The sequence below is a fragment of the Saccopteryx bilineata genome, chromosome 5 (genome assembly GCF_036850765.1).
Source record: "Saccopteryx bilineata isolate mSacBil1 chromosome 5, mSacBil1_pri_phased_curated, whole genome shotgun sequence".
Taxonomy (NCBI): Eukaryota; Metazoa; Chordata; class Mammalia; order Chiroptera; family Emballonuridae; genus Saccopteryx; species Saccopteryx bilineata.
Window position 1 is genome coordinate 225786391 of NC_089494.1, and position 25698 is coordinate 225812088.

Here is a 25698-nt window from a genome sequence, read left to right on the forward strand (position 1 = left end):
TAAGACAGTTCGATCAGAACATTTCAGAATCATGTACTACTATGACTTTTTTTTTTTTTTTTCTTTTCTGCTGTTGTATTCAAACCTGGAGAGGTATTAAGCTACACGTATGGACTTCATTTTTGCTTGTGGATCAACCTGTATCCCAAGTTGGATCTATCAGTGCATTTTGTAGTCACATTGATCAATAAATTCTAATTTTTGCTTTTAACAGTTAGAAAGGGGTTTTATTTGTTAAAATTTACAACAAAAGTCCTGGTCACACAGGTACTGAAGATCTAGTATGCTACTTTGGAGCTGCTTGGGACAATCACAAGGATACGCTTTCGCCTTCTCAGGATCTACAAGTGAGTAAGCAGAAATAAGCTGCGCCAGCGTGTGAATATCTTTTGGATTTTGTCTAAAAGAAGAAATAACAAAGTTACTCGACAATATAAAACTGAAGAAAATAGCACTGACAAGCATAATAATTCCCTCATATCAGGAAACAGCTTACTTCCACAGCTGCTCTAGGTCACTAATTGCCTCCTTCTTCCGCCCATATTTTAGTTTGAAGTTTGCAGCTTCTCTGATCAAGGACAAATGAGCAGGAGATTTGGGCTACAGTTTGAATAAACAGAGAAAAAAAAGTTTTAAGCTAAATATCAGCAAGTCAATGAAATTATATTCAAAAGGGACCTATCGATGAAATTCCTCAACTTCAATTTTACAGAATGCATGAAAAATCGTTAACAAATTTGCACATACCAAAAGGGAGAGGGGTAGACAAATTAGTACACGTGATGACTAATTTGTGACTGTAGAACACAACCCACCTCCATTTAGATCAGCTACTAGATATAATTCCATAATCAAATATATGTCACTGCCGTTCTCAAACATTAACTTAATAGTTTCCAGAATTAGCAATCTCCCTTGCTAATAGTGCTAATGGTTTAAATGCCACCTAGGTTGGGTATTGCCTATGCATAGACCAATACTGGAAAAATTAGAGATGTTCCTATTAGAGGGAAACATGATATAAAATTATTCTATGTATAGATAACCCTTGAACAACAGGGGAGCTAGAAGTACCAACTCCCAGCACAGTTGAAAATCTGAGTATAAACTTCAACTTCCTAAAAACTAAACTACTGATAGCTTACTGCTGACCTTCATGAAGCCTTACTAATAACCTAAACAGTCTATCAACACAGATTTGTATGTTATAGGCATTATATACTATATTCTTACAATAAAGCTAGCTAGAGAAAAGAAAATGTTATAGACAATCATCAGGAAGAGAAAATACATTTATAGTACCTACTGGGGGAAAAATCTGCATATAAAAGGACTTGTGAGATCAAACCCATGTGATTCAAGGGTCAACTCTTTTACTGTTCTACCAATCACTACCATCCCTAGGCTCTCTAGCCACTAAAGATGAGTTCTCTTATATGCAATCATATACTATTATTCATATTCCTTGAAATCACACACCCAAACATACACACACAAAGAGAAGAGGCTCAGAAAACAACTGAGCTTTTTCTTTTTCCATTTTGCAGCTGCCGTTTCTTACTTTTGATAATTTATTTGGTGTACTTAAAAAATAGAAAATGGTAGTAATAGCATTCCACCTTTTAAAAAGTGAGTTGGAATGTTTCAATTCTCCTAAATTTTGAGTTTAGCAGTGCAGCTTTTTATTTTTATGTAAAAACATGTCCTTACAACCTTTTACTCTATTTATTTACCTGATGGTTTTGATACCACTGGATAGCTTGAGTGAAGACCTCAATGGCACTGTCAATATCTTCCTCGTTACTGTACATGGTCACTAACGCAGATACCTACCCAGTCAAAGGAATAAATTAGTGATTAAAATTCCTCCTTCTCTCCCAGAATAAGCTCTTTGAAAATGAAAAACACTGAAGAAATAGCAAAGGTGTGGTGCTAGGCTCTCTCCATCAGCACCTAGTCTATCATAAAAATTACTGCATTATGGAGAATAATTGGAAATACCACAAACAATACCAGTGTTTTCCAGATATAAAATCATCTATAAAATACATCTTTCCTCTAATGCAGTGTCAATTCAGAGACAGCCACCAGTCCACAAGGTAAGTACAGAGGTTGAGGACAAGCACTTAGAAAATTAGTTTATATAATAAGACATTGCTGGGATCCAATGACCAGTGAGGTACACACACTAGCGTGGCTCAACTTCCACAATGAGGACAGAAAGGACAGAAAGAAAAAGCTAGAATTTTGAGAAATATCAATAAAACTGATAAACTTCTGGTGAGACTGATCAGAAAAAAAGAGAAGACATGAAAAAACCAGCATCAGAAACAAAAGGTTCTACGGATACAAGACAAACTGGAAATAGCTGAACTTTTTTTTTTTTTTTTTTTATAGGGACAGAAAGAGAGTCAGAGAGAGGGATAGATAGGGACAGACAGACAGGAACAGAGAGAGATGAGAAGCATCAACCATTAATTTTATGATGCGACACCTTAGTTGTTCATTGATTGCTTTCTCATATGTGCCTTGACCGAGGGGCTACAGCAGACCAAGTGACCCCTTGCTCAAGTCAGCGACCTTAGGTCCAAGCTGGTGAGCTTTTTGCTCAAACCAGAGGAGCCCGCTCAAGCTGGCGACCTCAGGGTCTCAAGCCTGGGTCCTCCGCATCCCAGTCCGATGCTCTATCCACTACGCCACCTCCTGGTCAGGCATCTGAACAACTTCTATGCCAATAAATACAACAACCTAAATGAAATGAATAAATTTCTGGAAAGATAGCAGAAAGCTAGATATTAAATATTAGAAACATTTTCTTTTTAGCTATATCCTAAATTTGATTGTAAATCAGCTCCGTTAGAAAATACAGGCATGAATAACACAGTCCTTGTTTAATGAGTGCACAGACCACCACTATAAAATTAGTCTTTATTTCAAAATAGATGCTTTCATTGCTATATTAGTGATCTAAACTTGTAATGCTAGAATAATCAGAGAACTATACACTAAATTTACTGGCCACTGTTACTAAATTATTTTACCGTAAAGAAATCACACTGAGGTCATAAAATAATTGAGGCTAAGGAATTCCGTAAGGACCTTCAGGTACTTAAGACTGGCTCTCGCCTGACCAGGCGGTGGCGCAGTGGGTAAAGCGTCAGACTGGGATGCGGAAGACCCAGGTTCGAGACCCCCGAGGTCGCCAGCTTGAGCACAGGCTCATCTGGTTTGAGCAAAAAGCTCACCAGCTTGAGCCCAAGGTCGCTGGCTCAAGCAAGGGGTTACTCGGTCTGCTGAAGGCCCACGGTCAAGGCACATATGAGAAAGCAATCAATGAACAAAGGTGTTGCAACGCGCAACAAAAAACTAATGATTGATGCTTCTCATCTCTCTCTGTTCCTGTCTGTCTGTCCCTGTCTATTCCTCTCTCTGACTCTCTCTCTCTGTCTCTGTAAAAGGAAAAATTAAAAAAAATTTTAAAAAAAGACTGGCTCTCAGCGGTAATTAATGCAAGACCTAAACAGTGACTGGTACATCTGACTAAATAATAGACTAGTGCAAACAGAGCATAAAATGAAATGGAATTTATACCAGAAAGTAACTGTCACTATATTTTAACTATTATGAATAAAGAAAGAAATAAGTAGAAATTAAAATACAAAAAGAAATCAAACATACCAATGATTATTAATTACATTACCTTTTCAGTCTTATAAGATTTTAGTTATAAACTCACCATGCCTGGTTTATGCTTTAACTCCTCTATGCTTCTCAATATTAGACATGCTTTGGAAATATTACCTTAAGAAATTAAAAGACAAAATTAGCATCATATAAAGAAAGCATATTATAAAAGAAAAAAAGACAAGAAATTTAAGAGTCATATTTGGGAATATCTCTGAATGCTCAGGCTTTGGAATCTTGAGAAGAATATATTCTATTTATTCATTTTACAGATAAGAAAACTGAGTCTTAAAGAGACAATGTATCTTGATTATACCCACAAAGAAAGATACTGTGAGATAACAGAAAAGGCATCTCCCAACTCCCCCTCTGCTGATTCTATTTTTCCTTTGTAACTTAAAGGTAGGAGTCCTGACCTACAGGCCTTGAAATGTTACTAAAAAAAAAAAAAAAGAAATATGTTACTGAAGATATGAATGCAATGGAAACTTTCCTAAGATATTTAAGTTCTGAAATTCTATTCGCTGCAAACCTAAATAACTAAACCTTTCAAAGTCTTTAAGAACAAAACAAACAAAAACCATGACAGATTCTCTCTCAGTAATTTTAGTATTATAAAGAATCCTTGGGGAAAAAAAATCCTGAGAACTTAATGAGGAAAGAAGACAGAGCAAGAAAAAGAAAGAGAGGTGGGAAAAGGAAAAAGAAACAAAAAAGTAAACAAATCTGAGAACAGAGATCAGGGTGACCAGTACTGTTTCTCAACCTTGGTTTTTTTTCATTACTACCCCATTAAGGAGCCCTGTCTTTTCCCCCTAATTGCCAGCCATCCCACCCTTCCCTCCTCCCCCTCACTGTAGCCATCATAATATCCAATACTGTCTCCGAATCCCCCCTAGCCAATTATCATCCCCACTGAGAACGCAACGTTACACCAGAGCTGTTGGGCAGAACTTCCTGTGATGATGGACACATTCAGTATCTTATTCTGTCCAACCAGCCACATGGGGCTACGAAGCTTCTGAAATATGGCAGCACAATGGAGAAACTGAATTTTAAATTTCATTTAACATAAAATAGCTACACGAGCCCTGGCTAGATAGCTCGGTTGGTTAGCATCATCCCAAAGCGCAGAGGTTGCTGGTTCTATCCCCAGTCAAGGGCACTTACAGGAACAGATTGATGTTCCTGTTTCTCCCTCCTTCTCCCTACCTCGCTCTAAAATAAATAAAATAAACATTTAAAAGAAAAAACGAAAGTATCTTCATGCTGATAGTGGCTACCAAATAGGGTCAACACAGTTCTAGATAATCATTCAAGGTTGGTTCAAAATCATGGACAAAAACACTAGCAGTTTTCTGTAAGATCCAAAAACATTAGTTCTCATTAAGTCTCCTTGCCTCTTTTCCCCAAACACATATATAAGCAGTAAAGCATAAATAAAGGATAAAGGACTAAGCTAAGAAATTCTGAAATGTAGGATGCAAAGTAACCCCTATTTCATGCAAATACTACCAAGTGACAGTGATAAGCATTCCAACAAATGACACACCCAGGAAATGGGAGTTAAGTATGGTCTTTTGGAACACAGAAGTCCTTTGTTTCTGCAGACTTTCAAGGCACAGACTGAGAATCATTCTAACAATTTAGGAATAACTAAAGAAAAACTCACACCATCTAACTTCAGGTTTGAAACAACAATAATTATGCTTCACCACTGTGCAAAAATTTAAAACTCACATAGTCAACTACTTCAGAATCACTCCAACCATGTTTCCATTAAAATGGTATTTTAATCAGGAAGTTAAAATACTTCATTTACCTTGGGAAATTTTCAGCTGGGCCATGGTCAGTTTAATTTCAGCTGCATTTTCTGGATGCTGATCTGAAAACTCCTAAATTTTTTTTTAATTGGGGAAAAAATAATCACAATTTATTTACACAGCTAATTGCACACATTCCAATTATTATGTTAGCTACACAGAAATTTAAATCCTGTTTTAAAATACTACACTTCTGGTTTTAGGTCAAAGTTTTACTTCAGAAAAATTTTATCTGACACCCACTGTGCTTTCAAATTACGCTCTCAAGTAAGTGCAACAATGTCAAGTTTCCAGAAAGTCACTGACGGAGAAACAATAATTAAGATTACTATATTATTCTTTTTTAAAAAATACTCAAATAAATGATACCTCCCTACTGAGGGTCCCTGCCAGGTAACTGCCCCTCAGGTTGGTCCTAATTTTACCCTGCCCAACTTTCCAATGTAATTACCCTCAGGAAATTAAAAAAAAATCTAACAGTTCTCAAGGCTGATAAAAACCAAGTCAGCATCTCTGTAATTATATAATATATTTGAGGTTGGACTGGGACTTACTGGAGAATACATTATTGAAAGGGGGCTAAGAATGTTCTTGTATTACAAGTCTAAAACAAACCTAACTAGTTAAATAACTCTCAAAATGAAAAGCATTCTTTAGGGTTTATGGCTAAAAGATACTAATGCAAATTAATATAAAACAAAGCTATAGCCCAGGAATTAACTAAAGTGACACAAGAATTTGTCTAGTGGTTATTACCTATTTAGTCTTCCCATCAACTTCATGAGCTTTTTATACATAATGAAAATAAAACAAGGCTGCAACTATCTGACACCTCATTAAAAATTCAAGTAATTCCTTTACCTGAAGCAATTCTATCGCTTTTGTGTGCTGCTTTTCTCGGCAGAGCTGGGCAGCTTGGATTAACACAGGCAGGAGACGCTCAGGACTTTGGGATTGTAAACTGGTAGATATTTTTCGGCATTGATCTGCCTAAAATGACAGTATTTCCCCCCGCACAATAATAAGCTGGTTAATTAAATTAAGCATTGAGTGACCAAAAAGAAAAAAAAAGGGGGGAGAAAGAAACCAGCTGAAATAAAATACTAAGTAAAAAACTGCCTGGGGTAAGAGAGGTGGTTTATAGCATCTATTCTCAATTTTTTCCTATAAGAAAAAGATTTCTACTTCCTGAATTTATACTAAGTTCTAATTCAGGAAATTAGGAAAGGATGAGTTACAAGTATTCATTTGGATGCTTAAATTCTAGAATTTTGCTTAAAAATAATATATCAAGTAGCAGCTTTTGCTTTGAAACTACAAAATGTTTAGGTATTTCTGACTAAAGTAGTTTAGAACAACTTGGTTCTAAGCAGTAATAAAAATATTACTGCCTCTCACTCTTCCACTGAAAACCTTTGCTCTAGAAGAGTATGAAATCAAACTTCAATTAGAATTAATGCAAGTTAGGGTTACTCACTTGCTGACCTCCTCATTTATAACTTGATGTATAATTATTTTATTTTAATTCAGAATAAGAAATAAGGCAATGAGAAAATAATATCATTTACAGGTATGAACTGTGTTGTCCTCCTCTTAAAAGCCACCAAAAGCACTCTCTAAAAAGAAATACAACTTACTGCTTAAACAATAAAATCTATTATATATGACATTCTGAAGAACACGTGGGTTTAAGACAAAATATAAGTAGTTTGCACTGATACATCCATTATGCCTCAGTGCCATATTCTAAAAGGGTTAGCCAGGGAAACCAGAGAGCTGTTACCTACCTGGTTTGTGTACATAGCAAGTAAAGCTTTGTTAAATTCTATAGCTTGCAGCTGTTTTTTGGAAAGCTTAAACTCCACTCCTTCTGCATTGGTTAATTTCACCTTCTTCTTGGAGTCAAACACATTTTGGTCCTGACAAAGAAAAGTTCATCCATCATGAATAGCAATCTCAAACTTCAACTCTTTTAATGCTCCAAGGCCTTATTCCTTTTCCATTTAATTATTTTATATAAAAACAAGAGAGCTTGGAAGATAATACATCTGCCTGGTTGGGGTGCCTGCCCATGCTCCTAAGATGCATACAAGTTTGTCTTGGGTTCTTGGTTTTCTTTTATCTTTTGAAGCACACATAACTCATCAAACGAAAATTAGGATTACAAAGATATCTAAATTTGCAAAGTTTCTACAAATTATGTCCTTCAGAAGACAAATGAGGAAAAGTAATTCATTCCTCTTTGAAATACTGTCATTAACATAAATAAATCATTAAAATTCAGAAATATTCACACACCTCTGTTGAATCCATTTTTAGCAAAAAATACTAATGTAACATAGCATAGCTGTTTTTCCTTTTCTTGAGACCCTTCTCACCTAGGCAGAGGTACAAAGAAGCTCAATGTCTAAAATTTCTACGTGGGGCAAACACAGTATTATCTGCCTAAGGAAAGGCTGTTAAAAATTATAGCAAGTCACATACCTTTCAAGGAAGGATGACAATTAAGTCACACTGCAGCCTAAGAAGGACAACCCAGCATCAGAGTGTCTATGTGCACAGTATTCTAGCTCTGGTAAATGATAGTTATTTGCAAATAATTGATACCACTGTGCTTTTGAAAGCAAATCTTCTATCGGTTTAAAGAATAAAAGGAGGCAAAGAATAAATCTAAAATAAATTGTACTTTTTCTGAGTGTGAAGCTCCAAACCAATGTAAAATTATTCTAATGTGTAGCAACAAACTGGCTTTCATATAAATCCTCAAAAAACCATATTTCTAGGTGATACTCTTATATCACTATTTTAATAATTCAGCATGCATCCCACAGCCAGAATCTCTCTTAAACTTTCCTATTGCGGCACTTACTATTCAAAAATTTAATTTTCAAGGCTTCCCATACTCTGGTATCATTCAATCTAACTTTTTAAAAAAATATTCAGCATGTATATATCCTCTTATCTTCTGTTCTGTCATTCCTCACCCCCCCCCCCCACAGGCCATAAGTATATATTTCTTCATAATTCATTTGTTTATGCTGTTGCTTAACCTTCCAACTGTATCCCTCTTTTAAGAATGAGCTCAAATTTTCCAACCTAGAGGTCTTTCACTAAATACTGTAGTTATAAAGAATAAAGGCAAGAAATTTAAACATGCACAGTTTTTTTTCAACACTGGAATGAGATTTTAAAATTGTAATGATTAAGGCCCTGGGCGGTTGGCTCAGTGGTAGAGCGTCGGCCTGGCATGCAGAAGTCCTGGGTTCGATTCCGGCCAGGGCACACAGGAGAAGGGCCCATCTGCTTCTTCACCCCTCCCCCTCTCCTTCCTCTCTGTCTCTCTCCTCTCCTCCTGCAGCGAGGCTCCATTGGAGCAAAGATGGCCCGGGCGCTGGGGATGGCTCCTTGGCCTCTGCCCCAGGCGCTAGAGTGGCTCTGGTCGCAACAGAGCAACCCCCCGGAGGGGCAGAGCATCGCCCCCTGGTGGGTGTGCCGGGTAGATCCCGGTCGGGCGCATGCAGGAGTCTAACTGTCTCTCCCCATTTCCAGCTTCAGAAAAATACAAAAAATAAAAAATAAATAAAATTGTAATGATTAAGACTTATCTCCTTACTACCTATTGCACCTCGCACTATTTCGAATAAAAATAAATATCTGCTGACTGAAGAAAGTTCAGTGTACAATTAATTACATAAAGATTGAAATATTTAGTATTTCCCATACTCTCCTCACAATTATAAAGCAGATAAGAAGAATTTGTCCTCGCCGGCATTTCAAATTATTGGTGCTAAGATTCAAAAGCCAGCATCAATTTTTGAAAATCTAAACCATGCCAATGGCCTGCACTACTCTGAACTACTACCCCCTTAATGTCATTATCCCATTTTTGGGGACTCTCTGGAATTTCCACTATAGGAGGGGGGAGGTACCACGAAGGACTAGAAGGAGCAAGCCTGGGTCAGCGACTGGAATCCAAATCCAAGTTCTACCTCTTACAAGCTGTGACCTTATACAAATCACTCCTTCAGCCTCAGATTATACTCCTATAAATTGGATAAGTACAGTACTGCCATTTAAAAAGGTAATTGTGAGGATGAAATACGATGCCACTTGAAAAAAAATCACATGGCATATCAAAAATCCCACAAATGTTATTTCTATTTTCTACTGACCTGAATTTCAGATCTGAACATGAGAAAGAGAACCTGCCCACATCTTCCCTTCCCCAAACTAAAACCACTGGAAAGAACAAAATTATCTACAGAAAACTTTCATTGAGACTCACTAGATGAAAGCATCATAAAAAACATGCACTCACAGTTTAAAAGTCCAAACACTTCAGTTTTCTAACAAATAGAGGTTCTCCATATTATTATAATCTAAGAAAACAATAAGATTTTAAAGTGCAGGGTCTGTAACTACAAAAATGTTATTGTACTTGAATATACCTTGTGGAATCATCATCATTATGAGAGTTAAATAACACTCTCTATTATAATTTGCTACAATTTTGGACTCTGTCACGGAAATAGAAAAACAACACTTATCCTAGAACAAAGCTGTGCAATATGCTGTCAGTACAGAATACAAGTGGAGGAAAGCCATAGATGTTCCATACCTTGTTAATGGTAATGATGTTATTTGCAATCACAGCTAGCAATCCCACATCTGTTGGCCTGTGAACAATAAGCAAGTCAAAAAGGAACAAACATTTGAAAAGAAACCTCCTCACCTATAAAGGACCCTTCATTTTAATAACTCACTTTAGTTTTATTATCTGATTGTAAAGTTGCAAAGCCTCTTCTGTACGACCCTGAAGCTGCAAAATATAGGCCATCTGTCCATGAATGATGGCCAGTTCTGCCTGTGGGTCTTCCTCAGTCCCATCCTAAGCAGAAGAAGAGACATTTTTCCTGTAAATTCTCCAAATTGCTCCACATATTCACCAACTGATCTAAATATTCAAAAGGTATAGAATCCTAAGTAAGACATAATTTTCCCCTAGAATCAGTTTGTTAAAATTTAGGAACTGCCACCAAGAGAAATGTTTACAAAATCCCAACTAATTATCTTCATACAAAGAACTTCAAAAGATGAAACTAATTATGTAATTAAGCAGATTAATCCATATTCTCAATTCCCCTGGAAAGGCTGACTGATGCCCACGTAAAATAAATGTTCAAGGCTAGGGGGCTATTCTCTCTTACCATACCTAACACTCCTGCTCTCACCTGGTGAAGTATGCTGACCAGGGGTCAGATGTGTTGGTTTCCAATTCCCATTATGCCAACTATGTTTGCTAAGCAAATGATAAATCTTAATTATCATAGTAAGAGAAAAACTATACTGTAAAAGACTTGTTTCAGTGAAAATATGTTGAATGTTTAGAAATATTTATAAAGGTGAGTTCTTAAAGAAAATTACTGTCTAATTAGGTGTGAGCCACAGAATGGCAGGAGATTGGCGAGAAAGTCACATCTAAAAGGACTGTAATGAAACAACTGCACAATTGTCTTTAAGACAGTGCTACCCAGCCCCAGCCCGTGGCTCGGTGGTTAGAGTGTTGGCCCAGTGTATGGATGTCCTGGGTTGATTCCCAGTCAGGGCACCCAGAAGAAGTGACCATCTGCTTCACCCCTTCTCCATCTCCCCTTTTTCTCTCTTCCCCTCCCATAGCCAGTGGCTCGACTGGTTCAAGGGTGGCCTGGGGTGCTGAGGATAGCCCAGTTGGTCCCAGCTCAGCCTCAGGCACTAAAAATAGCTCAGCATTAGAGCACTGCCCTATATGGAGTTGCTGTGTGGATTCTGGTTGAGGTGCCTCACTATCTCCTCTATCTGCTTCATTATCTCCTCTCTTCTCTCTCCTTAAAAAACCAGTGCTTCCCTTAAAAAAAAAATGGAAATGAAATCACAAATACTAGATTATGTAAGATACCTGAGTGGAATTCCTATGAAAAGACCCATACTCAAAGACCTTAGTTGTAAACCCAAAATAGAAGAATTATTTTAGTTAGATGACTATCAGGTATATAAAAACGTTTGTATAATAATTTCTCACCCTAAGAGATGCCTTCAAATAACTGATCAAGAAGTTTTTCTACTAAGATTCTTATTCAATGAATTACTATTTATTCTAAAAAGTCAATAAATACTATATGAAGCCCCCTAAATATTTATATTAGTATTAGTCAGAAGGATAAAATTTGGGTTTAACAACAGTGTAATACTTACAGAATCTTCTGAGAATGAACGGCGGCAAAGATCTACAGGAAAAAATGGTTTTAAAATTAATATTGCTGGGTAACTCCGATTCCTTTCACCACTCCAGAAAACAAAAAGATTTCAAGATAATTTTTTTTTTTCATTTTTCCGAAGCTGGAAACGGGGAGGCAGTCAGACTCCCGCATGTGCCCCACCCGGATCCACCCGGCATGCCCACCAGGGGGCATCGCTCTGTTGCATCCAGAGCCATTCTAGTGCCTGAGGCAGAAGCCACAGAGCCATCCCCAGCACCCCCGCCATCTTTGCTCCAATGGAGCCTCAGCTGCGGGAGGGGAAGAGAGAGACAGAGAGGAAGGAGAGGGGGAGGGGTGGAGAAGCAGATGGGAGCTTCTCCTGTGTGCCCTGGCCGGGAATGGAACCCGGGACTACTGCACGCCAGGCCGACACTACCGCTGAGCCAACCGGCCAGGGCCCAAGATAATTTTAATAACAAGGAAATTTGAGCCTGACCTGTGGTGGCGCAGTGGATAAAGCATCGACCTGGAATGCTGAGGTCGCCGGTTCGAAACCCTGGGCTTGCCTGGTCAAGGCACATATGGGAGTTGATGCTTCCAGCTCCTCCCCCTTCTCTCTCTCTCTCTCTCACTCACTCTCTCTGTCTCTCTTCTCTAAAATGAGTAAATAAATACAAATAATAAAAAAAAAATAAAAAAAAAAGAAATTTGAAATTTACTATTTTCATCAATTATAATGGGTAATATTATCAGCCCCCGATCATTCTAGCTCTTTAACATTTTTCATTCATTTGTTTAAAAAATCTTTAAAGGGCATTTAAAAATATAAATGTTGATCCCTGGCCCTGGCCAGAAAGCTCGGTTTGTTAGAGTATCATGCTAATACCCAAAGGCTGCAGGTGTGATCCCCGGTCAGGGTACATACAGAAACAGATCGAGGTTCCTGTCTCTCTCTTACCCTTCCTCTCTCTATAAACCAATCAGTCAATGTGGAGCCCTAGCTGAATAGCTCCATTGGTTAGAACATCATCCGGATACACAAAAGTTGTGGGTTCAAATCCCTCGTCAGGGCACATACAGGAACAGATTGATGTTTCTGTCTCTCTGTTTCTCTCTCCCTTTCTCTCCTTTCCTCTCTCCCTAAAATCAATAAATAACTTTTAAAAAGTTGATTGCAAAAAATCAACTTTAGAAAAGTATAAAGAGAATAATCCCATCACCCAAACAACTATTAGCATTTCAGTTATTGGGATTTTTAATGTAAATGTACAACTGCATTTTAAAATAAAAGTGGGATGGTCTATATCAGGGGTCGGGAACCTATGGCTCATGAGCCAGAAGTGGCTATTTTGATGGCTGCATCTGACTTGCAAACAAATCTTTTTTTTTTTTTTTTGCAGACAAATCTTTAATAAAAAAAATAATAACATTAAAAATATAAAAACATTCTCACATATTAAAATCCATTCATTTCCTACTGCTCATGTTCATGGTTGCAGGTGCCTGGAGCCAATCACAGCTGTCCTCTGGGACAACACCAAATTTTTATTGAATAATGCGTAATGTACACGGGTCATTGTATGGCTCTCATGGAATTACATTTTAAAATATGTGGCGTTCATGGCTCTCTCAGCCAAAAAGGTTCCTGACCCCTGGTCTATATACTATTTTGAAATCTCCCTTCCCTCATTTAATATACTATGAACATCTTTATGTTATAAGAAATTAGGTCTATGTTTTTATTATTTTTAACATAATTTTTAGTTGATTTTTAAAGAATGAGAGAAAGAAAGAATGAGAGAGACAGAGAGAGAAATACTGATTTGTTGTTCCATTTATTTCTGCATTCATTAGTTGATTCTTGTACATGCCTTGGCCAGGGATCACCCCCACAACTTTGGCATATGGGGACTGCTCTCTAACTGAACTACCTGGCCAGGGCCAACATTATAATTTTTAATAACTAAATGGTAATCTATGTGGATGTTATAGTAAAACTTAGCCAATCCTCTTATAGAACAGAAACTCAAGATGTTTCTAATTTTTTTTCTTAAACCATCCCTTCCATTAGCATTCATTATGATACATATATGAATTTATCTAATTATTTCCTTAAAATGAATTTCTAAAAAGAAAATTCTGGGATCAAAGTATATGCAGATTTTAAAGTCAACAGCCCACTGCAAGGTCTGTACTACTTTTACACTCACACCTGCAGTGTATGAGAACGTCCTCCCATAGCACTGTAAATACTGGGTAAGATCAAGAAATTAAACTTCTCAAACATATTTTCCTTCTCATGATGCTCTAGCCTTTGCTCTTATTTTAACCTTCAATATTTAAGAGAAAAACAAACCCCGTTTCACCCTTTTTCCTCCTCCCTGCTCACTGCAGTCCCTATATCACTTTAATGGCTTCTAGGGAAAATGTATGCAAAAGAAAAGTCTAAATGTTTCAGCAACCGAGCTCTTCCTAGCGCTTGAGGTGGAGGCCATGGAGCCATCCTCAGCGCCTGGGGCCAATTCACTCCAATCGAGCCATGGCTGCAGGAGGGGAAGAGAGATAAACAGAGAGAAAGAGAGAAAAGTGAGAGGGGAAGGGTGGAGAAGCAGATGGGCGCTTCTCCTGTGTGCCCTGGCCGGGAATCGAACCTGGGACATCCACATGCCAGGCTGACACTCTACCACTGAGCCACTCAGCCAGGGCTTCTTTTTTTTCTTAATTAAAAGCATGTAAATAATGTATATGGAAACACTAAAAGGAGCGAAAATGCACTTAAATAGTGTTATCAATATGGTAACAGGCATACCATATTACTATACTTGAGTATCTGTTTAATAACAATAATAACTAATATTAACTGAACACTTATATTATGTAAGCCATGTACTGATATAAATGGTTGACATTAATTAACTCAATTTACATTTAACATGCACAGTAAGTTGTCCAAATACCTACTCCTCAAAATTCATACTTTTAAGGTCCAGTGTGATTGAAAATAACTGAGTAGCATGACTTATGAATTAAGAAAGAAATAGAAAATATTAACAAAAACCCAAGAGAAAGGCTAGATGAACTCTGAGAAATTCCTAATGAATAAATGATTTCCCCTTAAAAATGTCACCAAGTCAAAATGCAGTTTTTAAAAATATTTTACAAAGTTTTAGGTACATTACAATTACATATAATATTAACAAATGCCCAACCTTCAGCTTTTTGTAGGATTTTCATTGCCTGGCTCAGCTGGCCTTGTCCGATCAGCGCACATGCAGCATTGTAGCACAGCTCATGTGTGCCTTCCTGGAGACCCAAGTTCTCCTGTCGGGAAACAGCACCAGTCAGACACTAGACAGGAATATCATTTCATGGCTGTGTGGGTACTCAGGTGCACTTACTGGAACCACTTTTTCCCAATTGCTCTGAGCTGCAACAACTGCTGAAAGGTTTGTTTTTCTCTCCTCATCATAATCATCTTGGGAGTTCCGAACGAGATCTCTATACACAGCTAAGCATTCATCATAACGTTCTAGCCGGTATAACTGAAGAGACAAACAGCAAATAAAAAATCAAAAGAGAAGTATAGAGTCTCAAATACTACACAAACCCTTTTTGGAACCACTAAGAAGGAAAACTAATTCAGCATAACATGGGCAATCAACCATTTTTCCTTTATAATTATTCATGTAGTTCTGTCAGCTGCCAATTCTTTCAAAAAGTTACTTGCAATGACTCTCTAAAATGCTGCAGATGTGTAGGCATTCAGTTAGAGAAGTCACTGTAGTTACCTCTTCTTATGAGGTTAGGTAAATGCGTAAGTGAGGTGTGAAAGAAAACCTTTTTGCAAAAGTAATCACGCTGTTACCTAAATCTAACTTACAATGAAAAACACTGCCCACAACACAGAGCGACCACTAAACTCCAGTAACAGAAACAAAATGAGAGGTTAACAAAAGGACTTAATATTTCCAGTTCACTGTATTTAATGCTCATTTTCTCTTCCTCAGAAACTAACAATCGTACAGGGTAGTATGAAGTACGTACACACAACATGATTCCTACTTATTTCACTGAAGTTGTCCTAAAGGGTAATAAAAACTATCACTGTGGGTCAGTTAGTCCATCATGTATGACAGAGACTGGAGTCCTTCATCAAACTCAAATGCTAGAATTCACCCTGAACTTGCCCAAATCTTTCTTCAACCTATTTATATTGTTAAACTCATACTACCTCTTGGGAACAATATAGTCAATACATTATTTTTCCTAAATTGAGATTTTAAAAATCTTTAAGATGGTTTTTGCTAAGTTCTAACATAACATTTCTGCTTTCTCATCATTAATAGCCTTATTTTACATTAGGCTTAGTTATACATCCCAAAATACTTTAAAAATAAGATATCTGCAAGGATTCCGCATGACCAGGCAGTGGCGCAGTGGATAGAGCGTCGGACAGGAATGTGGAGGACCCAGGTTCGAGACCCTGAAGGTCGCTGGCTTGAGCATGGGATCATCTGGTTTGAGAAAGGCTCACCAGCTTGAGCCCAAGGTCACTGGCTTGAGCAAAGGGTCATTCGGTCTGTTGTAGCCTCACAGTCAAGGCACATATGAGAAAGCAATCAATGAACAACTAAGGTGCCACAACAAAAAAATTGATGCATCTCATTTCTCTCCCTTCCTGTCTGTCTGTCTGTCACTATCTGTCCCTCTATCTGACTCTCTCTCTGTCTCTGTCAAAAAAAAAAAAAAGATATTTGCAAGGATTCCATGAACTAGCTGGATTCATCCAAATTATAATTTTATTTTAAATTTAGAATAGTTAAAAACTAGAAAGAAAATTTCAAAACTGTTATTATTATTATTTTTTTTGTATTTTTCTGATGTTGGAAACGGGAAGGCAGTCAGACAGACCCCCGCATGCACCCAGGATCCACCCGGCATGCCCACCAGGGGGCAATGCTCTGCCCATCTGGGGCACTGCTCTGTTGCAACCAGAGCCATTCTAGCACCTGAGGCAGAGGCCATGGAGCCATCCTCAGAGCCCGGGCCATCTTTGCTCCAATGGAGCCTCGGCTGTGGGAGGGGAAGACAGAGACAGAGAGGAAGGAGAGGGGGAAGGGTAGAGAAGCAGATGGGCGCTTCTCCTGTGTGCCCTGGCCGGGAATCAAACCTGGGACTCCTGCATGCCAGGCTGACGCTCTACCACTGAGCAAATCGGCCAGAGCCCAAAACTGTTTTAAGTATATGAGTTTCTTTCTAACTAAAAAGTCAAAATTTTATAGGATAGCTCCTAACTTTAAATTGCACTAGGGAAGTCATTTGTTCATAAAATATTATATATACAACTCAAGAAGAAGGAATATGTTTAAACCTTAACTGATTTGTGGGCAAGTTTTGTGAAGCATCAGGTCCTCATCCTTGCTACAGGTAGATCATGCTCACTCAGGATGATTGTCAACAGGTATTTAATTTTTATTTTATTTATTCATTTTAGAGAGGAGAGAGAGACAGAGAGAGAGAGAGACAGGGGGGAGGAGCTGGAAGCATCAACTCCCATATGTGCCTTGACCAGGCAAGCCCAGGGTTTTGAACCGGCGACCTCAGCATTTCCAGGTCGACGCTTTATCCACTGTGCCACCACAGGTCAGGCCTGTCAACAGGTATTTAAAAGCAGTAATTACCACTTGTCCATAAAGCTCCTTTAGTTTGTCTGTCTGCTGGTTGGCATTTTCTATGGTCTTCAAGGCATTCTCAATTCTGTTCAGCCTATACTCGCAATATGCCTTCTCAAAAGAAAGAGAGTTACTGAAAAAGGAAAAAAACAATATCTGATTATTAGCTCACATGGCACAGTACTCACTATGCCAGACACTGCTCTGAGAAAGTACTTGACATATATTGTTATTTAATCCCCATTAACAACAGATGAGGAAACTGACAAAGGTTAATGACCTGTTTGAAAGCCAGATAACTTATTAGTGGCAGAAAATATTACATCCATGTCCTTAGCCTCTCTTGCTTTCATAGATATTTTTATTAGAATTATTGGCCTTTTGAAACAAACATTTAAGAATGTAATCATGAATCAGCTAAATAGTAATTGTCTTAGATACAAAGACAATCTGAATACTACTTTAAATAATTATAGAAGCTTCTTAAATCTGCCGATAAAATAATAAGCCATATAGTGATGCTTTAACTTGTTCAAGAAGTAAATAATTAGCAGAGAAAAAGTAATTAGAAATCTTAAGAATATGGTGCTTGTATCCAAACTGGTAAACACACAACCACAAATACACTTCTTAACATACACAGGTCTAAAACTTAATCTACATTTATGTGACACCTGAAACTCACTTCGAAATTCCAACCATTATCCACAAAGAAAAATATTTATCAAAGCAAATAGCAATATCCTTTATTTACCTGCGTAACAGAAATGATTTCAAAATTTCCCCATCTCAAAAAAATGGTCCAAATTCAAAATACTGAATTTCAGCATAAACATATTTATTAGTAGCAAGCAACGTTCCCTCTTAATTTTAATAAAGTTTTAAAATAAGTTTTCAGCCTGACCAGGTGGTGGCGCAGTGGATAGAGCATTGGACTGGGATGCAGAGAATCCAGGTTCCAGACTTCGAGGTCGCCAGCTTGAGCGCCGGCTCATCTGCTTTGAACAAAGCTCACCAGCTTGGACCCAAGGTCACTGGCTCGAGCAAGGGGTTACTCAGTCTGCTGTAGCCCCACGGTCAAGGCACATATGAGAAAGCAATCAATGAACAACTAACGTGTCGCAACAAAATACTAATGACTGATGCTTCTCATCTCTCTCCGTTTCTGTCTGTCTGTCCCTATCTATCCCTCTCTCTGACTTTCTCTCTGTAAAAAAAAAGAAAAAATAAAATGTTTAAAATAAGTTTTCAGTCTGTAACACGTGTATGGCTCAAATAAAAAACAAAAAGGTATGCTGTACACTAAGCAGTTTTACTCCCACTGCTTTCCGAATCCACCCTGTGCCTCCTCACCTCCTACAGGTGACTATCTTTACACTGTTTCTCTGGCTAGAGTTTGTTTTCGCATACAGAAAAACAGAGAAGGAAGTATACTATATACTGCTCTGCACTTTATGAACCAGAATCTTTAATTAAAGAATAAATATGCTGCAAACTTCATTTCAATACATATTTCTTTGGAGGCTTAGGTATAACTGTAAAAAACCCATCAAATTAGAGAAACAATTCAGAATATAAGTTCACATTTCATGAACAGATAAGTGAAATAAAGAAATAAAAAATAGGCCCTGGCCGGTTGGCTCAGTGGTAGAGTGTCAGCCTGGCGTGCAGAAGTCCCAGGTTCGATTCCAGGCCAGGGCACATAGGAGAAGTGCCCATCTGCTCTCCACCCCTCCCCCTCTCCTTCCTTTCTGTCTTTCTCTTCCCCTCCCGCAGCCGAGACTCCAATGGAGCAAAGATGGCCCGGGCGCTGGGGATGGCTCCTCGGTCTCTGCCCCAGGCGCTAGAGTGGCTCTGGTCGCAGCAGAGCGACGCCCCGGAGGGGCAAAGCATCGCCCCCTGGTGGGCGTGCCGGGTGGATCCCGGTCAGGCGCATGTGGGAGTCTGTCTGACTGTCTCTCCCCATTTCCGGCTCCAGAAGAATACAGAAAAAAATATATATATATTAATAACAAAAATCCGAACAGTCTCAAGACTGCTAAAGGACCCTGGCAATGAAAAATCTTGGCCTAAAATCTGACTCTATCTAAACAATTCTCAAAGAAGGCAGGCACAGATGTGAGACTCAAACTGCTAAGCCATCCATCCTAGAGACCTCTACTTACACTGCCCTACCACACATGCTCTGCCCTCTGTGCCCCCCCTTAAATTAAACCTCTGCTAAATTGTTTTCCCTTGGTCCTCTGAGAGCTCCTGTTAAATTTATGTTCCACATCTCTCCACAATTTACCTCCTTCTTAGTGGTTCAAAGGGAAGATGGGGTAAAGAAAAGGCTCCCTATTGAAGAAAAGAACCAAGTTATTATTGCTCCATCCAGTTTCAAAAACACTACTGGGAAGCAACAGAAAAAAAGAAGAAACTGGTCCAAATAAAAAATCACTGAATAGTGGTGAAAAATGATTACAGCTACGGTAAACATGTTTCTAATGAAGCATAAACAACCAATTGAATCACTTACTTAGCTAACACTTTGGTGTGAGTATTGATGACATTCAAGGCTTCCTTGAAACTTCCATTCTGGATAAGGCATACCACTTTACAGTGTAGGGCAGTTACATCATCCTTGTTGATCTGTAGTACTAAGGAATAATTTTAGGAAAATAATTTTTAAATCCATTCCCTTTTCACATTTTTGCTATATTCACCCACCTCCTGTCTCAGGAAATCACACTTCCAATTGTATTGCAGCTGAAAAGTCTGTCAACACATTAAAAAAAAAAAGGGGTGGACCTTCATTAAGAAGATGGATCTTCACTTAAGAAATGATAATTTAGTAAGTTAGATTTTCAAAGAGATAGATTCCCAAGATGCATGTTCCCAAAAAGGAGAGTGAATTAAAGAAACAAGAAAGAAGCTGTTTTCTCCAGCTTTTTCATCTTGGGACACATGCTACATCCTATATATTTCATTATGTCACAGGGAAAGAAAAAAAATTCATGTAGAATTTGGAAACAAATTTAGTTTTGAGTACAAGATTGTCATTAGATGCCTTGAGATCTGAAGCAAGTCATTTAACTACAAATCTTAATTTTCTGACCTGCAAGACGAGTATGAACACATTACCTATTTTGCAGGGTTATTGAAAGATGAAATGAGAATATTTGGAGACATTACTCTATATATATAGAGAGAGTGTAGCTGTAGAGTAGACAATACAATTTATCTTGCTGGCAACAGTTCCTAAAACCACTTAGAATTTCCCTTTTTACCTCAGATGACCAAGAAGAAGTACAAGGAAGGATTCAGGTAGCCAAATGTCAATGCAAAACAGCTGTTTAGAGTCAAAAGACTAGGATCACTCTCCTTGTTCCTGGGCAACTATAGGAACCCAACTCTAAAAATTAAAGGACTTTCTGCCAATGAAGAAAATATATACTGTATTGGAACACAAATGGAGAACCACTGATTAAATTGTTCCTGCAACTTACTATGTTACAACTGAGTAGTACTGGCTACGGGCCTAGCCAAAAGCTAACCTTAATTCAAAACAAGTTTAGGAATCAAATAATTCTAATTAGCATCTATTTTCCTCAGTGCTTTAAGTCACCAAAAATGCATTGTGGTCACAATCACGTTTTTTCACATTAACCCAACAACAGGTTGTTGTAATTTATATAACCTTGTATTTTACTGGCATACAGTTACTCTTTGCTTTTAATAGCCAAACCCTGTCCTGGTAATGACATTTCCAAATCTATCAAATATAGGCGGCATCTTCAGTAAAGAATAATTTAGCACGATACAGAGCATTAACAAGCATAGCCATATTGCAATTACGTTGTAAAGGATGAAGGAATATGCCGAAGGCAGTTTATTGGAAATGATCAGTCACGGGGCAAAAACCAAGCCAAACTTTTTCTTCCGACGTTATTTCAAATGTTAGTGCTTTCACGCACACATTTTCTGGTCTAAAGACATTGGAGGTCTCCTATCTGTGGGAATGCAGACCCGACACACGGATCCCTCTGCCCTGACTCTGTACAGCTTCCACCTCGTCAGCACCAGCCGCTAAATTACGTGTCACAGACAGGTTTCTTTCCTCGCTGGGGCCCAAGAGAACAAACCCACTCGGGAATACCGTCTTGATCACTCCGCTAAACGGAAGGAGAAAAGGAGGCAATGTGGAATATTTCCGAAATAAGGCGTGAAAACAGAGGAGTCGAGGAACAACAGTCTGAAGGAGGCGCTGGCACCAGCGGTCTCTTTAAATCCCTCCCTCGCTTCCCGCGGGTGTAGAGAGGGAAGTACACGTGGCTCTCACCACCTCGGAGCCAGGGCTGGCTCGGTGCTGCAGGTCGCTGCGGCCCGCGTCCACCACGCTCGCCGGGCGTCCGCGCCGGGACGCGGCTGCTCGGCACTCGGGTCCTGCTTCCCCGCGTCTGCCCCGAGGTGGTCGCGCGCGCCGGAAGGGGATCCGCCCGCCCGGCGCGCCCCAGCCCCCGCCCTGACACTTACTCTTGTTGACTGTCTTGAGAGCGCGCGTGAAGTCACCATTCTGCCCATAACGGTTCACTTCGCTCCAGAGCGCAGGCACCGAAACCCCCCCACTGCTGCCACTCGCCATCTTAGAGGAAACTCGCGAGGGACGGGGCGACTTCTGCCCCGGAAGAGGATCTCAGAGCCGGCCCAGGGGAGGAGGGAACCAGCGGTTGCTAAGCGCTCGGAGTCGGAAGCACCCTTATCCCGGAGCGGGTGTCAGAGGCTGGATCTTAAACTGTCGTTGCTAGAAATTCGTGGCTAGAGTCGATACACCTGACCCGAAGCATTTCTGGAGGAATGAGGCGTCGGACCCCCGGAGGGGGTTGAGAATGGATGTACCGGACGGTTTCGGCGCAAAGCATCGTGAGTTGCCGGGGCGACCGCTGCAGGCGAAGCCGTGTCCTGTTAACCACACGCCGGAGCCGGGCGACGATCTATGGAAGATAAATAAAAACGCCTGGGGGGTGGTAAAATACCAATTAGAAACCGTAGGGAGTCGTTTGAAGAAGAGAGAAGAAGAGAGAAACGGTTCCTTTCCCTGAGAATATTTCATAGAGGAATTTACGTTTGAAGGGGTCTTGAAAGATAATAGGAAAACCTAGGGTGGGTTTGAGTCAAGTTCCGACAGAGAAGCCAACATAAGAAAAGGCACAGAAGGAGAAAATAATCTCCAAGTGCTAAGCACGTTTGGTGAAACCCTTTGGCCGCCCTTTGGGCTCCAGGTCAGCAGCAGTCGGCAGTAAGGCCGGAAGAGTAAAAAGAGCTTTTTGAGTGAGAATGTCCGGTTAAGTTCCTGGCTCTGCAACTCGCTAGAGGTCTATGAACAAGTTATTTTATCATAGCTCCCATTTTCCCAGAATGCAAAATAGGGATAATATATCATTGTTCTGGGTAGAAAGGGTAAATTCATGCATCCTGGCATAGTAAGCACTCAAGTAGCACATAGACAAGGGGATTAAGGATTTTGTAAGATCTTAAATGTCAAGATGTGTTTGTCAGAAGAGTGAATACCTACTTGTGTACTCTTGAGGAATGACAGGACATTTTCTTGAACTCCCACTCTTTATACTACTATCTTGTCGGGCTCCTACCAATTCCTGCGACTTCCCCTCTCCTTTCCCCCAGTAACCTAACTAACTCATCATCCTTCAATATTTCTGCTTCCTGGTTGCAGCTTTAAAGTGACTTCTTTGACCTTCACAGAGCTTCTGTTTCTGAGCATTGTTCATTGTTCAAGGCCTGTCTCTCTAAATGGGCTGTAATTTCCATGAGACCAGGGACTGTATTTGTTATGCTTACAGCAGTATCCCTAGGATCCTTGGTACATAGTTGATCCTCAAATTTTTAACTGAATGAGGCTTTTGGCTTCTTACTTCTACCCTAATCTGTGAGTTCCATGCGGGCAGAGATCTATGTTCAGCTTATGGTTTTTCCTGTGGTGCCTGGTCAATATAGCACAATACAAAAACAGCATGAGGCCCTGGCCGGTTGGCTCAGCGGTGGAGCGTCGGCCTGGCGTGTGGGGGACCCGGGTTCGATTCCCGGCCAGGGCACGTGGGAGAGGCGCCCATTTGCTTCTCCACCCCCGCCCCCTCCTTTCTCTCTGTCTCTCTCTTCCCCTCCCGCAGCCAAGGCTCCATTGGAGCGAGGATGGCCCGGGCGCTGGGGATGGCTCCTTGGCCTGTGCCCCAGGCGCTGGTGTGGCTCTGGTCGCGGCAGAGCATCGCCCCCTGGTGGGCAGAGCGTCGCCCCTGGTGGGCGTGCCGGGTGGATCCCGGTCGGGCGCATGCGGGAGTCTGTCTGACTGTCTCTCCCCGTTTCCAGCTTCAGAAAAATACAAAAAAATAAAAAATGAACAAAAACAGCATGACTGGTAGTGAACTGTAGCTCTGGAGGGTATAGTAATCTCTGTGAATTAGTAAAAATCATGGGAAGAGCTGTGGACTTTTCACTGGTTTGTGGAACTCACAGATTTCAAGCCAATTATGCCAGATTTCAGAGACTTAAAGCTCTGGATGATACATATTTGGTATACTAAAATATTGTGTGAATTTTTCTGAGAAAAGATTTTGTAGCTTCCATCGGATTCTCCAAAGATGTTTATACCCCGCCCCCAGCCAAGAATCACTGTCTTAGTAGTGCTTTTGTAACTTTTAGATCACTGATTTTATAAAAGGATGTATTATTTTGGTTTCTGTTATTGGTGTCGTCCCATATATATCAATACTTTGGGATAGAGAGGAACGGAGAGAGATGAGAAGCATCAATCATCAGTTTCTCGTTGCGCATTGCGACTTCTTAGTTGTTCATTGATTGCTTTCTCACATGTGCCTTGACTGCGGGCCTTCAGCAGACCGAGTAACCCCCTGCTGGAGCCAGTGACCTTGGGTCTAAGCTGGTGAGCTCTTTGCTCAAGCCAGATGAGCCCGCGCTCAAGCTGGCGACCTCGGGGTCTCGAACCTGGGTCCTTCCGCATCCCAGTCCGACGCTCTATCCACTGCGCCACCACCTGGTCAGTCCAGAATGATCTCTTAAAGCATAATAGCTAAGGCTGCTCTCCTACCCTCAGGATTAAGACCCAAACTATAAAGACTTACTAGCAGTGTAAGATCCTTTGTGATGTGGTCGGTCTATGCCGCCACCTCCCCAGTCCACAAAGGTCTTTTTTTACTCACTCCCTACTCCCCTTGCATGTTATAGTTTTCTAATATACGTGTAGTTACACATTGCCATACTTCTCGGAATTTGCACATTTACTCTTTTTGACAAATATTTGAGTTTATCATATGTGCTTGTGTCAGGCATTAGACTAGCTGGTAGGGATACAACTAAAAGACAGTCCAGTGCACTCATATATTTTCTAGTTGGGAGACGCAATAAACAAATATATACCTTGTATTTTGGTGGTAATAAGTTCTATGAAGGGAATTAAGGAAAGATAAGGGGTTGAGAATAGAGTATAAGGAGTTGAGTCCCTTTTTCACTTACAGTATGTTTGTTCTTTAGATTCCTTCCTCCTCTATGTATTCAGAATACCCTGTCCTTGACTCCACATGACAATAGTGTTTTGAAACTGTCTGTCCTGGAAGACTCCCAAGACTCATTGAGGACAGAAATTGGATCTTGTTCATTGTTGCATCCCTAGGCTCTTGCACATAGTAGGTACTAAAATGCTTATTTTTGCATTAAATGGGTTTAGCAATTTATGTTTTGAGAAGCTTCCACATACAGGTATCTTGTCATTTTAGCCAGAGACAGGCAGAAGAAATAGTCCATTTTACAAATGAGACTTGAAGCTCAGAGTGATGTGTCCAAGGAAATTTTTATTCCATTCCACTATTTTCACTATCCCCCAATGCCAGATTAACTACTCCACTGCAAGTATTTGAGATGGTGGGCAGGTCAATGCAAAAAAACAGCATTAAAAGTAAACATTTTGTTGGCTTTCGAAACACTGCTGGGCTGAAGATGGTAGGGAGATTGGATGTTCTATGGCAGTGGTCCCCAACCCCTGGGCCGAGGACCTGTACCAGTCCATGGGCCATCTGGTACTGGCCCGTAGAGAAAGAATAAATAACTTACATTATTTCCATTTTATTTATATTTAAGTCTGAATGATGTTTTATTTTTTAAAAATGACCAGATTCCCTCTGTTACATCCGTCTAAGACTCACTCTTGTCGCTTGTCCCGTAAATTCGACAATTATATTTAAAAATACCAGTTTTTACTATGCTGGTCGCATT

At 39.7% G+C, this 25698-nt stretch overlaps 1 protein-coding gene across 1 annotated transcript in view; it reads right to left on the reverse strand.

Moving 5' to 3' along the window:
* Nucleotides 1-22084, reverse strand: part of SRP72 (signal recognition particle 72) — a 32392-nt gene extending 10308 nt beyond the window's left edge. The window contains exons 1-15 of the mRNA XM_066279185.1: nt 21931-22084; nt 19934-20054; nt 17425-17548; nt 15142-15285; nt 14953-15064; nt 11739-11770; nt 10271-10395; nt 10126-10183; nt 7295-7426; nt 6369-6497; nt 5507-5579; nt 3737-3801; nt 1734-1829; nt 497-600; nt 323-400 (exon numbers count right to left, since the gene is read on the reverse strand). Of these exons, the coding sequence (XP_066135282.1) occupies nt 323-400; nt 497-600; nt 1734-1829; nt 3737-3801; nt 5507-5579; nt 6369-6497; nt 7295-7426; nt 10126-10183; nt 10271-10395; nt 11739-11770; nt 14953-15064; nt 15142-15285; nt 17425-17548; nt 19934-20054; nt 21931-22039 (1502 nt within the window). The 5' untranslated portion in view covers nt 22040-22084. The remainder of the gene's footprint in view (nt 1-322; nt 401-496; nt 601-1733; nt 1830-3736; nt 3802-5506; nt 5580-6368; nt 6498-7294; nt 7427-10125; nt 10184-10270; nt 10396-11738; nt 11771-14952; nt 15065-15141; nt 15286-17424; nt 17549-19933; nt 20055-21930) is intronic.
* Nucleotides 22085-25698: the final 3614 nt, after the last annotated feature.